At 40.9% G+C, this 17,039-nt stretch overlaps 1 protein-coding gene across 3 annotated transcripts; it reads left to right on the plus strand.

The window, feature by feature from the left end:
• Positions 1–110: 110 nt before the first annotated feature.
• On the plus strand, positions 111–16,602 carry MORN5 (MORN repeat containing 5). Of its 3 annotated transcripts, none has more exons than XM_030535578.1 (5): positions 111–246; positions 1,583–1,730; positions 2,423–2,534; positions 3,507–3,638; positions 16,380–16,602. In XM_030535578.1, the coding sequence occupies exons 1-5, from the start codon at positions 200–202 to the stop codon at positions 16,460–16,462; spliced, it is 522 nt and encodes a 173-aa protein (XP_030391438.1). In that variant the 5' UTR covers positions 111–199; the 3' UTR covers positions 16,463–16,602. The 3 variants fall into 3 exon arrangements, with proteins under 3 accessions (XP_030391438.1, XP_030391440.1, XP_030391439.1); XM_030535580.1 differs by lacking the exon at positions 111–246 and adding an exon at positions 749–1,045; XM_030535579.1 differs by lacking the exon at positions 111–246 and adding an exon at positions 1,157–1,241.
• Positions 16,603–17,039: the final 437 nt, after the last annotated feature.

Here is a 17,039-nt window from a genome sequence, read left to right on the forward strand (position 1 = left end):
GCTCTCACGGAACTAGTGCGCATGCATCACCTCGGAGCCGGCGAGAAGCGGGTCGGCAGCGGGTGCTCTACGTGGGGGCGGAGCTTGTTCTCTGTCCCCGCCTGCTCCTCCTCCTCAGGCCCCGCCCTGCGGCTTGTTACCATGGTGACAGCTTGCTGCCCAGCTGAGCCCAGGCCGGGGCGCGTCCCGGGCGGGCACCATGGAGGTCACGGGCAGCACCTACTTCGGGGACTATGTGCATGGCAGGTGGGGGCTGGGCCGTTCCACTGTGCAATGCGGGGTCCGACAGCCCCCGGCCTGAGCGGTCAGGCAGGGAGACTCCTGGCCGGGAAAGCGGCTGGAGGCTCTGTCCTTGCGCGCCCGCTCGCCTGTGCCTGCAGAACTGCAGGAGTGGGAGTACCAGCCCGGGCTGGCCCCTCTTTGGCAACCGGGACCCTTTAATGCCAGAGCGGCAGAGCCCAGGATGGGGAGTGAGGCGTAGCTGAGGTCTAATCCTGCTCCTGAAACAGCCTCCAGTGGCCCTGGGAAAGTCTAACGGTGTTTGGCACCTAGGGATGCACATAGGTGCCTAGTGGGATCTTCAAAAGTGTCTCATCAGCTGTCTCCCAACTCCCATTGAAATCAATGGTAGTTAGGTATCTAGGTGCTTTTGAAGATCCCACTGGGCACCTGTCTGCATCTTTGGGAGCCGACCTATCTTTGCAAATCTGGGTCTTAACTTCTCTGCATCACTATCTGTAAAATGGGGCTAAAGTTACCATGCTGGGGGATGTGAGGATAAACCGACTTCATGTTATCTATCACTCAACCACACTGCCTTGTTGGAGACATCGGAGAGTGGTAGGAAGATCTAGGACATGGCCTATTAATAATTGTAAATAGTGTACAAATGCTGCAGGAAAGGATATTGGTGATTCAGGAGGTTACATGCTTCCTTCCAATGCCATAGCCTGCTGATAGAGGGTGCTTTGCTGCTGTCGTCGTTGTCACATTTTGGATGAGATGTAAACCCGACATCTTATGGTTATTGAAGATTCCATGGCAGGTGTTTGGGTTTTTTTTTTCAAACCTAGGAGTGTTTGTCCTATTGTCCTGGCCAAATTCTTAAAGGCTGATTCAGTTTTGTCTCCCTAGCATTCCACTTGTAGTTCCTGTTGCAAAAGGTGGTTTCACATCCTGTCCTAAACTTTTGGGTGATGTTGCTGGGACTGTTAAACCCCAGAAATGGCTGTGATTAAATGGTGGGTACATTGATCCCTGTTTGTAAATCCATTTTGAAATGCATTTAGTGGGGGTTGTTGGATGAAAGCTGCCTTGTAAATAACAGCCATTATTATTCACCCTTTCTCAGGGTGCTTAAAAATGGTCATAAGTTTTCTACTGTTCATAGCTTCTGATTTATATTTACTATCAACCTCCCCTTTCTTCCATTTGTACATTTTTTAAATTATTTTTATAGGTGCATCCCCTCTAAACCAGGTTAATTTTTTAACCAGTAAGGCCTTCTTTGTCAGTTGTGGGGTTTTGCCTTTTTGGACATCTAGCCAAGTGTTCTTAAACAATTCCTGATTATAATTCACAGGATTGAAGGGAAAGGCCGCTATACTCTCCCAACTGAAACCAAATATAATGGCACAATGAAAGATGGAATGTTTCATGGCAAAGGAACCTTGTATTTTCCTAATAGAAGCAAATATGTAGGAATCTGGGACTGCGGAATATCAAAAGAGGTATTATATCACTAGTCCTTTTGATGTGATGCTGAAGACTTAGAAACATAGCAATAGAACATGAGGAGGTTGGAAGTTCACCTATGCCAATCCCCTGCTGCAGTCATAGGAATCTGATTGGGTGGGGGTATGCCCATCTTATCTAAAAGCTGATCTCTGCTCTGTACTCAAAAGAACGTTAAAACCCCTTTGCTCCCAAAGGTTACTGCCAATATGCTTTAGGGGAAATTCTCCCTGGTTCAAAGACTGTACATTCAGAAATGTTTGTATCATGAAATAAGTGAAAAAGAGTTCCGTGGCACCTTATAGACTAACAAACATATTGGAGCTTGAGCTTTCATGGGTGAATACCCACTTCGACGATGCTTTTACAGATCCAGACTAACACAGCTACCCCTCTGATACATGAAATAAGTGGAAGCTTTCAAATCACCACCTTTCCCATTGGTGGCTTTTTGACTCCCAGTGTTGGCTTCCCCTATTGCATGGACAATAGCTATTTCCTACTGAACAGGGAAATGATTTGGTTATGGAATGTGATTCTTATGGATCTGCAGGTATTATTTCCACCTGCACTTAAATATATTATTTATTTTCAGATAACGTGCATCCTTGGTAATGGATATAAAAAATTATTATTCTTCACTCCATTCATCACACTTATTAGTTCGGTACTTGAATTTGTTTTGCAGGGGAAATACACCTTTGCAGATGGTCTTGAATTCAAAGATAAAAAATGGCATTATTGTGATGGCTATGACAGAAGATTTTATACAGAAATCTGTTCCGGCCTAAAACCAGCAGGTACTGTGTTGCATTTGTGTCTGGAAGGATTTAAACCAACAACTGTGTTTATTAAGAGAGATTAATTCACCTACATGAGTTACTTGGAGCAGGAATATTCTGGTTTATTTCAGAACTCCATCCACATGACACTAACAAATGTAGTGAATTGTCTCTTCCTGAGTGATCATGTCATGAGGGCAGGACATTGTTACCTTGCAATTTCTGACATCTGATTAAACTTTCTAAGGGTTTCACATTCACTGCATTGTAGACATATTTTTATTACAGAGAACTGGGACATAAAACAAAAAAAATATAGTACCTTGCACTCATAATTTTTCATAATGTTCTAAAGTGCCTGAAAGAGTAACAGAAATCCACAAACAGCATAGTACATGAAATGTGTGGCTCGAAAATGACAAATTTTGAGTGGATACAAAAATATATACTTACTTTATGTCCAGCCTATAAAATTTGTCTGTTAGACACATTTACTTGTTCATCTGTGACTAAAAGGTGAAAAAATTATGTGATAATCACTGAATAATATATTGACATAGTGAACTGCAGTCTTACTATACAACATTTTAACAATGACATGTCTCTTTAAGCCATGGCTAGACTTTCTTGGCCTTACTTTGGAGTTTTCACTGCATGTTCATAGTATTAGTCTTATGGGCTAAATCACAGGACTGTGAGTAAGGGTAACCAAGATCTCGTCCTTTCTATGCTAAACATTTTCTGAGTGGGCTGCTCTGTGCTTCAGTTTCTCCATCTGCAAAATGGTCATAATAATTACCTACCATAGGAGTGATGGAAATCCTAGTTTAGTAAAGTTTATAAAATGCTTTGAGATCTTGTGATGGAAAGTGCTAGAGAGATATAAATAATATATATTTATTACCATTATTTATTTTGATAAAAGAGTACAGCTGTAAAAAAAATGGGATTTTTTTTGTTTTTGTAATAAATTACACTGTGTCTTTTCAGGTATCTCTCAGCTTACAGATTTAGATCCTCCCAGAACGATTCCACAAGGCTGTTATGACTGTGGTGATGGATTCTATAATACTACTACCAGAGTTGTCACTGATTACAAACTCAGGTTTTTGAGGAATGCAGGTATGTGTTTTATTCATCTTGAAGTACAGCGTAAGTTGACTTTCTTTCACATACATTCTATCATGCATGATTATAGCTGAAATTTAAAAATCTATGTTCAAGTTCTGGATCGTTTGTATCAATTAGTTAATTCTAAGGAAAGTTGTATAAACCATCCTGCACATTATTTACAAAATTAGAAGTGATGTTTTCACAGGCACATATGAATAAATGCATTTGATTCGTGTTTAATAGCTTTTAAACCCAGGAAGACTCATTCTCCATTGTGATGCCCAGCAAGACAGTGTTTTCAAGATAGATATCTATCTTTTCAATGGGCTCAGTCCCGCGAGGTGTCAAGCTCTCTGCCCTGGTCAGTTAAGTATGTGCTTAACTTTAAGCACAGGAATAGTCCCTTTGATTGCAATGAGACTGCTCACTTGCTTCAAATTAGGGACATATTGAAGTGCCTTGCTGGATTGTGTCAGTGCTAACACTTGCAGGATCATGTCCTGATTGCGTTTACAAATCTGGATCTTGTGTTGTGGGAGGAGAAGAGAAAAGAGGGGAGACTAAATGAACTGGAGGTATCATCTGCTACAAAATATACCCTATAGTACTTAGCCTGTTTCATAAACCCTCAATAAATACTGATTTAGATTATTACAAATGGCACTGATCCAAAATACTAGAGTGGGCCTACTGATGAGTAAGATAAGTAAAATGCTTTCCAAAAACACAGGAACCTGCACAGATTAGTACAGGCAGGAACGCCTAGGAATTCAATTTATTGTTTTTTAAATGTATGCTTTGAACTCATTGTTCTTAGCTACATTTATTTCTATAGCCTACAGATTGTATCAATCGATATTCACTAACATCACTTCATAGAATGCAGTCTAACGAGATAATTAAAAGTAGAATATGCAGTAGATTATTCTGATCTCTTTTCTGGTAACATTCCTTTGAGAATCCAATACTAGCGTAAAGTTAAATTTGTCAACATGGGTGTGAAGGAGGAATGTATCATGTAGCCATACCCTTCCTCTAAGAACACGAACACAATTGAAAGATCCAGCACTTGTTCGACATCAGAGGAATGTTGACTTCCCCAAGAGAAATAATTCAGGGCACAAGGCCACTGCAGTTAAAAAAAAAAACAGCTGTAGGCAGAAGAAACTGAGGAAAAAGGTTGGAAAGACAGGGAACAGATCCAGAACTATTCCTTTATAGGTTGGTCAGGAAAAAGCAGAAAAACCTCCAGGCTTCAGTCCAAGTCTTGAAAGCATCAAAAGCAGATGGTAGGAAGCATTCAGGAAGCTCTTACAACAGCTTGACAGGTTTAGCCAAATGACACCATCTTCCTCAGGTCTAGGAGTGGGATTTGAGGATACTCCAGCCCCAGCCTTTCACCCTTGTTTGTTGCGAAGCTGCTTGCTTCATTGCTGATTGAGCTACCAGGGAAAGGAGGCACTCTGCCTTTAGCACTGATACTCCTGCCAAACAATCAATGAATCAAAACATCTTTCTAGCAAGGAAAAGAGAAGGCTCTGTTTGAATTTGTTGCAATTTGCTTTTCTTTAATGCAATGTGTGTACACAGATTATCATAGAGATTCCTGCCTCAGTTAGCAGGACTTCAGCTTTGCAAATATCGAAGGCCTGAGGCTCATTTACGTTAAGGCCCCTCACTGCCAAGTGGTGCAACGGAGTCCTAGTGTAATTGAGACCAGGTCCAGGGTGCATAATGAAAACAATAGTTTCATTTCTCCTAGTGTTACTAGTCAAGGATTTCATTTTTTAAAAAAAGTTTTGCAATTATTTCTCAGTTTATAAACCATTTCTTCCTTGGGGATATATGGAAAATTTTGTAATCTGTTCATGTGCTTTTTGGATCTTTTCTTTTTTCCCCCAATATCATCTAATACACAACATTGCAGACATAAAGAGAACATGCTGAGATACCTATTTGTGAGAAGAAATCCTGCTCACGTTTTTCAATCGGTCATTTTGGAGTTAGACGCCACTGCTGCCACTAAAGGAGTACAGCCTTTGAGAACTCATAACCCTGACTCCATTTTTATTGAGCGGCCAGTACAAGGACCTGAAGATGAATATCCAGAGTTCTGCATCTTTAACTTAAAAGCATAAAATATGAGATTTTAGATTTGCTGTCAAATGGAGAGCAAATTCCAGGGTTAAAGGACAGCTATGGCATTCTGGGAGTGTAGACACTAGACCCTGTAGTTTTCAAAGAGAAATTAGTTAGAAGGAGACGTCATTCTCTGCTGAGGAGGTGGCGTGAAAGGGGATAACTGAGTGTGACTAGCCGCTCTGCCCCACTGATAACAAAACAAAGAGGTTTTTGGTGTAATATGCTTTCCTTCTGCTTCCGTCCTCCTGATGCTAACTTACCTGGTGCAACCCCTGCTCCTGCTTCTCCTAGTCTGAGATTGATTCTTCTTTGCTACCTGTTCTTCATGTTCCTCCTCTAGGACTTAAATGGTGCACAGGCCTTGGGGTTGGCCCTCTGCATGTGGAATTGCACCTGATGTACCTTTGTCTCTTTACAGAACATTAGAGAGGAGGGGAGAGAGGAGACAGAGACAAATCCTTCTCTCATTTACACCAGTGTAAATCCAGAGTAGGTTAATTGAAATCAGTATGTTAACTATGGATTCACACATGTGTAACTAAGAGCACAATTCGGCCAAGAGACTCAAGACAGACTATTATTTATTGAAAGGAAAGGTTTTTTTAATGCTGGAGTCACAAAGCTGCCAATAATCAAGTTATGATTTCGACAAGCCTAGAATCTTGTGACTTAAAGGAAAAGTCCCAGAGTCCTCAAGTGCAGAGTTTCTGAGTAAATTGTTACAACCAGCAGAGGTTACAAGTCAGGAGTATTATTCTGTAGTTTAAACAGCTGTATATTTAGAACATCAAGAGTTTAATTATGTCACTAATATGACTCTATAAGGTTGAGATGGCACTTTAATTCTAAGCCTCAATAATCACATGCTTGCAGCTTCCTCCTAACATTACCCTTGGGACTGAAACTTCTCATGCTTGGTCTGAATGAACCTGGAAATGAATCATCTTGGAATATTTGAAGAAATTCCATTTATCCCTTCTGGATCATCCAAGGACAAAATCCATTCAATTATTGTGTAGAAGTGTGTGGCTATCCCTCCCTGTCAGTATCTGAGGGAAGCCACGCTCCCTGACAGTTGGGCTGCTCTTCAGGCAAGGGTTACTGGGGAATTAGCAATCTCTGAGGCACTAGCCCTCTCAGCAGGGCCAGACAGCAAGCCATCCGGGGCTCAGGCTCAACAGGACCACAGACAATCTTGGGGCTCAGGTCCTCAGACAGGGAGGAGCACCAAATGGTCTTGGAGCTCAGGCCCTTGGGCAGGGGGAGCACCAAACAGCCTGACATCCTAGCTTTGGCAGACAGCAGACAAATGCAGGCCTCTTGGCCTAAGGTAGGGAGGCTGTCATCCCAGAGGTGGGATTGGCAGCAGGAGGTAGGGGGACACGGGCCCACTCTACTCCATTGGGTGCCAGCCTAGCCCTAACAGTGACAGATGGTTCCATCACTAAGTCAGCGGGGATCCAGCCAAAACACGCTGACCTGGATTCAGGCAACAACACAACTGGACTAAAGTCTGGTGTCCCTGGGCTATTTCCTACACTCCCATCATTGTGTACCTGTTGCTCAGGGTTGTCCTCCATCTCCCTGGGGTATACAGTCCCAAACAGCTCCTTGGCGTCCCTGTCAGCAGGTGGCTCTGGGAGCACCTCTGGGTCCTTGGTGCAGAGTAGGTCTCCGTCGGGCTCATGCCCCAGCGACGGACGGGAGACATCTGTCTCCTGTGGTGGCTCTCACCCAACTGAGCTACCTTTTATACTTCCTGTCCTGCCCCTCTGCTTCGGGCAGGTCAGGCATGGGTGTCATGGCTCCACCCACCCAGGGGTAGGTGTGGGTTCCTCCCCATCAGTCTCTGAGGAACGCTGTGCACCCTTCTTGTCTTCAGGGGTTTTGTCTTACAACTTAGATGTGGTGTGTACAGAGTACTCATTGAGGAATGTGGGCTTTGTTTTGTCTGAAGAAATGTAGTTGAGAAATAAAGCCATAATTATCTGAAAATCATGTGTTACTCATGCACGGTGTATTACTTTCCATACCGCTCTTAGCAAGTACCAAATGTGAGCAGATGTTTGTGTGCTGATTCTCTCAGCCACCAGTGACTCTAGCTGACATCAGAATTGGTAGAGGGGCGAGGACTTGGCAATGTTGCAGACCTATGGATCTTTCTAGATATGAGGCAGCAAGTTAAACTTAAAAAAATGTTCTACTGCAGGAAAAGAAGTACTGTACTTTCTGAATATCATTCTCCTCTGATGTTGCCCATTCTATTGATGTAGGTAGTGGATGAATGCTCTGATTCCAGACTTGCCCCTAAATTTGCCTAAAGAATCTGCAAATTCTTTTGGCAGATGCTCTTTGCAAAGGTACTGGAAAAGGAAAGCCCTTCACCACAAAAAAGAGAATAATATTTTCATTCTTTGACTGAATGTAGGTTCCTGGTGATTTGAATGTCTACTTACAAGACTAGATTATTTAGTAATTTATATATTTGTTTCTTTTTTATTAGATTTAAGATTCTGAATGTAGATGAGCTCTAGCTCCAGTATGTTGAAACTCTTAAAAGCTCTTTGAATAATTGTTCTATGGATACTTGTTAAGCTAAAGAAATCAATTTTGATCGACAATAAAAGTTCATGCTATTTCAAGTGCAATGCTACAGCTATTTGCTGTTGTATATTTAATCATTTTGAATTATATGTCATGTAAAAGATTTTAGCTCTGGGGCATTTGCCAGATGGCTGATTCTGCATTTCACACAACAAAAGAAATAATGTTTTTGTAAAGCTCTGAAAAATTGTTGGTAATCAGTATATTCTTCAAGGAATGGGATCCAGACCTGTTTAGAAAAAAATAAGCGTTTGCAGAAATTAATTTGACGTGCTTAGCCTTTACCTCTGGACTCTGAACAAAACAAATTGTGTCTATTGTTTGTGGATTTTTTTTTATCAGTTTGACAAATCCAGTGAATTTTAAATTTTACATGTTTTTGTGACAAGTGCAGTTTGTTTGCAATTCATTGATCTCTCTTCTTGGGGCTGGCAAACTTACTTCTCCTGAAAAACAAGCAAAGACAGGTGAAGAAAAAGTTGTGCTCAGGTCTGTACATAGATATAGGTACAAGCCTATAACCCTTGCTCACACAAGTAGTCCTTGTGAGCCTGAGTAGCCTATTGCTTTTTTCCCCCAACAGCTAAAACAGTTGTCCTTGTCATCTCCTGCCTTGGCTGCTGCTCACTCCTCTTTCTGAACGATCTGATATTCCCATCATTCCAGTCTAATCCCACCAAAATGCCATAGCAAAGCATTTTGCTTGTCGGCCATCTGACCAAGTTGCTCCCCTTGCTTCCCTTGACCTCAAGTCTTGCTTAGTTTTACTCCAAACTGTGTCTTGTCTCCTATTATGTTCTCCTTTCCCCGCCCTTCTTTTATTCCCACCATTTATCTTCTTCTGTGCTGCCCCATATTCATGCTAATCCCCAATGTCCCACTCCCCTACCTTCCAAAGCCCCCACTTCTATGAAGGCCCCAGACAGAAAATATTGGATGAACAAGAGGGACAGAATATTTGTTATTATAAACCCCTTCCTCTGGGTCTCCTAGTTCATCTCATCTTTCTGTGAATATCTTCTAAACTGTAAGCTTTTGGGGGCAGGGCTTGTCTTAAAGTCTGTTTTGTGCCTATCTGACAGACGGCATTTAACAAATAATGGATATCAACTGACTTTCAGTGGGATTTCGTACAGGGGTAAGGGTTGAGGAAATACCACAATCACATCTTCTGCAATACAGGTCTGTCGCATCTTAACGCGCATTTAACATGCGCAATTTCAGTTTTGTGCGGTCGGCAAAAAAAAAAAAAGAGAGAGAGAAAAATAACAATGTTAATACTATACCTGTAGTGAGGGTGATTCCCTCTGCCATTACACTCAGTGTAATTTTGACTATATGCGATTTTCGCTTTACGCGCTGACTGCGGAATGTAACCCCAGCGTAAGATGTGACAGACTTGTACTAGCAAGAAACTTACCAAATAACATGTTTATTTAACTCACTTATTTACCTTAGGAACAAACTGCTCATTTGGGCGGTGAGAAGGAACCCAGACATAGGAGAGCGGGGAGAAGATTGCTGGGATTGATACTGGGGACTGCTGTGGGGCCAAGTCAAGGAAGCTGAATGGGAAGATAGGGGGTGGAGAGGAATTCAGTGTGTTTAACTTAAAGAGAAAACACCCTAATCTCATATAATGAAGTAGCTGTGTGCCTGTCATCACCCTGATCACTTTGGTTGTATCCCTTCCCCCACCCTTCATCGGCATTGTCTTTTGAGATTATATGCCCTGTAGTATAGGGACTGTGTCTTCCCTGTGAAAGCATCTAGCCCATATTGGACGTGACTGCAAAATACATACTGATGTCTTCCTCAGAGCAAAGGGCTGTGCAAGCTACAGCTATAATTGAGAGCTCTATGCTATATAACCTAGAGAGCATGTTTAAAATTGAATCTGGCTTCTAAGTTTTACCAGTCAATTTACCCCATTCAATAAAGTATTTTATTAACCAGTATGAGTGGCCCTCTCTATGTAGCTAGCAAGGCTAACATGGTGTTAATATTAATACATGCATCACCTAACTAAATTACTGCAATCATTTAAACAACTGTAGCCTGTGCTGATATATTGTTCATTGTGGTTTCCTGAGCCTAATATAATTGTCGCTTTGAAACTTGTGAAGGTTTAAATTCCAAATAGCAGCATGCCAAGAACAACAACTTTGTTTGTGTGTTAGCCATCCCACTGTGAATCCACTTAGAAAGTTTTGACCCAAACAGTATAGGAGCTTGTGTTCAGCTATACAGTACGTGTGAAAACAAATTTTGTAGGAGATGGAAAGTTCATTTTGAGGCCATTTTGGATTTACGCAATTAAATGGAAATGGAAGGGTGAGAGTTTGCGTGTGGAAGTAAAGGTTAATTAGATACATATTTTCCATTTTCTTGCCAACATTGATGTTGTTGAGGTTAGGTGTGGCAAGGAAGGGGGTGCTGGAGATTTTGGGGGAGGGGCAGTAGAGGTGATGGCTGTGATGCTATCACAAATGGCTATAATTGTGGAATGGAAGAACATGATAAATTGCACCGTGGGTGATGGGAGGAGTCAGGTATGTGAGACAATGAACAGCTGTTGTTATTTACGGAGCATTGAGAATATGCTTGGCACTAACTTAGATTAGAAGACGACATAGTTTCTGTTCCAAGGAGCAGACAATGCGAAGGCCCTCTTTTGCAATCTTTGCTCAAGGCAGGTAGCTCTTACTTATGCTAGTAGTCACGTTAGCTTCAGCAAGACAGCTCTTGGGGTTAAGGATTGCAAGATCAGGCCCTAACACAGATGCAGACAATCAAGTTCTAACATATAGGATGTATAAGGGATCAGTGCATGGCTTTCTCCTTGTAAGAGTCACCGAGTATTAATGCCTTGGGAGATTACAGAAAGATCCAAACAGGGTTAGCAGAGTGGTGGAGGCCTATTGTTGGCTTGTAGCAGACTGGAAGGTAGAGTATTGCAGTTTGGATGGAAACATAAAAAGGCACAGAAATCATTTAAAAGAATCAAATGATATATTCCAGTGGCTCATCTAGCAAGACCTCAGTTTGCCTCAAGACTTCAACTGTATCTCATGCAAATTATTAGATTTCACAACTTTAGAATAACATAGCATTTATTAAGCAAACTTGGCCTCCTTGGATTTTATCAATGTTTTCATACAAAGCAATTTCCTTTATTTTCAAAATGTGAACATGAAAGTAGCCCATTTTAGCAGAATATATTTCATGAATGTATATTCTACTGAGGCCGCTGAGGAAAATGGAGAAAGAATAAACTTTTAAAGATAAATGAACTGAAATAAAATTCAACACACAATGTGAAAAATCACATACTGCCCAATTGTGCCTAGGATGATAATTTACAGTTGATTAAAGAGTTTGTGTTTAAAAAAAAAAATCAAGGAAAATTACTTCTGAAGGTGAAGATGTGCTTAGACAATCGTATTAACATATTCAAACAATCGCAGTTTGTAAAATAGTAATTACAACAAGCTATCTGGTAGCATTAATCAAACGTCAAGGTTTAAGTCCATTTTCAATATTGATGAAATGTGATTCTCCAGTCTAACCCTGGTGTTGCGAGGTTATGGAAGCCGCCAGCAACAGAAAAAGAGGAACGTGTAGTTAACAAGCAGCTGCCACAAAGAAGGATCGGCATCTGTGATTTAAATTGTTAGCTGCACAGTCAGGTAGAGTGTAAAAAGGGTAGTCAAGAGGCTGTTAAGTCCATTGCTGCCAATTATTAACAATCAGGGCGGAGCTTTAAGACTTGTTCAGTACAATAAACCCAGTTTGTCTTGTTTCAGGGGTTACTACTGAAGAGGTTGCAGCTGCACTGATTCAAATAGCCCTAAAACTACAGTAATTATCAACCAGTCTTCTTTAGTGTGGCAAAAGTATGTTTAGCCACAGCTTAACTCTTTCCGTTCTAGTATTTCTCTGCCTCCTTACACATAGCTAATCCCTGGAGCCATTCTGATCTATATTTGTGTGGTTCCTCTAGCTATCCTGAACAGGATCCTTCATTTTCCCTTACCTCAGTCTAAGGAATATTTGTGTGGTGCCCACCGGTTGGATAATAGTCTTAGAGGTTCCAGATATTTTGCTCAAGGTCCTTCATTGTGGATATGGAGTCCCTGTTTCTTTTTGTGGCTCCCAGTGCATTTTACCCACCTTCCAGGGTTGCAGCCCCATCGAAGACAATGATTAGAAATCAGTGGGACAGTAAGCATGAGTGGAAGTACGCAGATAGCGCGCTGCCAGCTCATTTCCACTTTCTTTTCCACTTGAGTTAGTTCTCACCTCCGTATGCAGTTTTCAGCAAGTTTTTCTCTTTTTAATGCAGCTCAGCTGTGAATAAAGCATTAGGAGGCATAAGAAAATAATACTGAAAATATGCCAGCCTCTGGTAACATTTTCTTCTGGGTGAGACTGTAAGTTCTGATCACCCAATCTCAAAAAAGAAAGAGGTGTCAGCCGTGGACGAGTGATGAACATGATTAGAAATATAGAAAGGTTACAGTGGTTTTGTTTGGAGAAGAGACAAATAAGAGAGGACATGATAGAGGCATACAAATAATGAGGTATAGGTAAAGTAGATCAGTTGCTCCTATATGTCCTTTTCCCATAATGCAAAGCATGGAGACATGCAATGAAACTGAAAGGCCACCAACTTAAAATATCCAAAGAAATGCTTTTCTGCACCATGCCTAGTTAACTGGGTGAACTCATTGCCACACGATGTTATTGCAGCCAAAAAGCGTAGGCGGATGCTAGGCATAAGTCAATCGCTAAATGAGAGTGGGTAGGAAGACGCTTTCCCTGTATACAGATTATTGCATAATTCTTCACTATGAGGTTTCTTCTGTCTGCCACTGTCAGAGACTAAAACCTGGATTTGTAAGCTCTTTGGGACCAGCTTTTTGTTTTGTGTTTGTACAGCACCTTGCACAATGGGGTCCTGGGCCATGACTTGGGATCCTAGACACCACAGTAATACAGATAATAATAGATGGCTCACAGGTCAGCTCCAGTGGGGTAATTGCTATTTTCCTCTGAACGAAGCAGGGGGTGCCCTGAGGTAGGGCAATGTGCTGTAGTCCCTTCACCAGACAGGCTCTTCTTTCTATTCAAAGTGTGAATTGGTAATAACTGACTCCATTGGGACATCTCCTTACAATTCAGCCTCTGTGAAAACTGTATGTAGTCTTTCTCAATGCTTATTTGCTGATACTTACTGTGCATAGAATCAGATTACTGCATGAGCTGAGCTATGGTGGTGTTGGGCCTAGGTGAGAGACTAAAATCCTTAGAAGAAAAGGCTTAGGTGCATGTCATTTACTGAAAAATGTTTCCTTCTGCATCAAGCTGGATGGACCAGGATCCTGTTGAAAACTCATGAACTGAAGTCAAAAACATCTTGTGCCTTTCATATTGGTCAGCTGAGCACCAGAATTATATGACCAATGCAGATTCATTATGAGGAAGGCAGTTTGCTCACTTATGGAACTCACCTGAGCAATATGATCTTTATCAAAGGAAGCAATGGATACAGGTGGTGTTTAGCAGGTGGAGTTTTTGATTGATTACCTCATTTTGACAGAAACAGACAATTTAATTTTCTTGCAATTATTACAAGTCCGGAGTAACAACTGTTACATCGAGGAGGTACATAATCACATAGACACTAACAACCTGGACACTACCTAGCTCATCTAGATACTTCATGGCCTCATCTTGGTAATATCGGAGCATCTGGAGTGCAGAAATAGAACTTGACATGCAAAATAATCACAGCTTGCACATGATTTATTGATACTCCCTATCCTGGGCTCTGGGCCCTCCCTTCTTGCAGGGTCTCACAGCTTCGACTCCAGCATGAGCACAAACATCTGCACTGCAGTTTTATAGGCCTACAGTCCGAGTCCTGCAGACCCGAGTCAGCTGACCTGGGCCAGCCATAGGTGTTTTATTGCAGTGTAGACATACCATAGGGGCCAACTTTGCAGTCCTATTACAGCTTTCAGTGGGATGTGTCCACCTAAGGACTTCAGTGTCAGATCTTAAACAAATTCAGTGTTTTTTCTCTTCTTTTTAGTCATATTTTTTAAAAAGTTATTCCGGTGGTGCTTATTTTCGCCTGGCTTATTTCCTTTGAGACAAAAAAAAAGAACATTGTAATTGTGGGTTTTATTAATGTCGCACTCGTGCCAAGGAATAGAGCAAAAGCTGTATCCTAACCTGCTGAGGTGGACAGAGAAAGAAATGTATCCACTTGGGTGTTTTATCAAAATGTCACCGTATCATGCGTTAACAGCAGTTAAAGCACAGCTACAGGCTAAACTAATAAAAGTCTTTTCCACAGCCCTGCTCATAGCAGTAAGCTTTGACAAAACATCATACCTGCGTGTGGAATTGTGAGAGAGGTGACAAGCACAAATAACTGCTGTGGGTATAATTAGTAACTGTGTGCAGAAGAGTAACACACAGTAGTGTGCTCTTGGGGAAAACCTCCTCCGATTCACAAGCATCTCTGACTGCTGTTTGTAAAGGGTGTTGTGACAAGTGCCACCATTTAGATTTGGGACAGAAGCCTGGGCACATGCTTTGGTTAAGTCTGTAGCAGGGCTCAGCATGAGAAGCACCCCACAGGCCGTTTCACTTGACCATGAATGAAAAAAGATGCTAAGATGGCAGGGAAAAAAAGAAAGGGAAACAGAAAAAGGAAAAGACAAGAGCAGATAAGGTTTGATTCAAAGCCCACTGAAGTCAATGGGACTTAAGAACAAACCTAAGATTTTAGTGAAGGGCACTTCTTTGCCATACACCCTTTATTTGCTTCTCTCCTTCTTAGACCAGCACAGCTGCATTTATATGACTTTTTAAACTTAAATGTTGCTATAGAAACATAATAAAGGCTAACTCATAAGCAGACGTCTCCCTTCAGAAGCTGATTCCTCACTACCAACATTTCTTTTTTTTTTTTTTAAATCTATAATTGACAAGGTCAGTATGTTCTCTTTCAGGTAAGCATTGCTACAAAATCCTTGACATTTGGAACCAGGTTCATTAGAAGCACAAATTGCAAACATTGATCAGAGTTTGTAAAGATGACAGTAAACAGAAGTAGCTCTGCTACAGTATGTGTCATTTGAATAAGAAGAGAGATACTGGTACTGTTTAAAGCAATATAATTAATATTTTTATCTGATCTACTACACAGATTTTTTCAATCACCAACACAAGTAAAAGCCTATCAAACAGGTTTTACAGACAGGCTGCTTTAGTCTCTTCAACTACTACTGTTTATCAAGTTATAATTTTCTCTAATTATTCAAAATATTTCTATTCCCACGTTGCTGGATAGGTGCTTTCTCCAAATTGCCTTTTTGGTTTTCACCTTTCACATGGTTTCTGTGCCCTGACAGATAACATGACAGACATTGAATAATTGTGAGAGATACAGAAAATTGTCTAAAGTACTTCCATCAGCTGGTACATCAGCTTGTTGCTATCTGTTATAAGGTGGCATTTTTGTATAATTACGTTGGAAGAAGAGCTGTAAAAAAAATAAATCCAAATGAACTGGGGCTTTGACTCTGGACTTTTCACCAATTGCAATTTTCATAAACTGACACCAACATCAGTAAAGTTTTATGTTCTCATTACTGGTACTGGTATCCACTGTAAATGACCATGAGGCCAGAAATTATACTATATACAAGGAAGTGTTACAATTTTTTGCACGAGTTCCCAACAGTTAATGTGATGAGATGGCCTAATGATCAGATCTGTTACCATAAACTCTGTCATGTCCTTCTGTTATATATGTTTGAATCTTGGCAAATGCCAACAAAACTGTACACAGAATCTGTTGGCTAAGCAAGAAGTATTTTAAAAATGCATTTATTCCTTAAAGAAAATACTCTCTCTGATCTGGACTCCTCTATGCAAAAGGCAGATCTGAATCTGTAACATTTGACAATTTCTTTTTCTCTCCTTCAGATGATGATGAACATGAATGGATCATTCGCACCTGTCGGAAAGGCTGGGATGAAATAACTGGATTTAAACCTAAACAGCTTTAGCTTCTACCCTGATTTTGGAAAACAACATCTGATTCATCCTTAAGTCTGAATGTCTTTGTGGATTTAGATCAGTCCATACCATTATGTGATTGTAGTTTTATAGCCTTTGTTAGCATAATAAAACTGGAACCATCCTTTAATCAACTACGTTCACGTGAAGCCATGGAAATAAGCTTACTATACTTATCCTAATATTCCTGAGAGGTGTGCAGTGTAGTAGGATCAATATATACACATTATTAAGCCTTAACATACAAACAGTTTACTAAAGAGACTGCCTCAAATTCAGTGCTGAAGGCATTCAGCTCCATCTTAGCATTTTTTGCCCGTTATCTGTCCGGGTGTATTTCTTTACCCTCCTTTTGCTCAGTACTTTGATATGGATTGACCATTGTAATAACATACACCAGTTATTCTTTAATGACTGGCTTGCTAACTAGGAAATTATACCCATTTACCAGGAACATTTGTTGAACTCGCCTTTAACAAAATAATAAAAGAAAAACTGGGTGGGTTGCTGTTTGATTAGTAAGCCAGAAAATATTTTAAAATCAAATAAAGTGGAATTACATCATTT

The sequence above is a fragment of the Gopherus evgoodei genome, chromosome 16 (genome assembly GCF_007399415.2).
Source record: "Gopherus evgoodei ecotype Sinaloan lineage chromosome 16, rGopEvg1_v1.p, whole genome shotgun sequence".
Taxonomy (NCBI): Eukaryota; Metazoa; Chordata; order Testudines; family Testudinidae; genus Gopherus; species Gopherus evgoodei.

Bases quoted from the DNA above. Each gene is read 5' to 3' on its own strand.
- MORN5 (XM_030535578.1), top strand. From the start codon at position 200: ATGGAGGTCACGGGCAGCACCTACTTCGGGGACTATGTGCATGGCAG. The intron at 247-1,582 runs GTGGGGGCTGGG...TATAATTCACAG, and splicing joins GGGGACTATGTGCATGGCAG to GATTGAAGGGAAAGGCCGCT. The intron at 3,639-16,379 runs GTATGTGTTTTA...TCTCTCCTTCAG, and splicing joins CAGGTTTTTGAGGAATGCAG to ATGATGATGAACATGAATGG.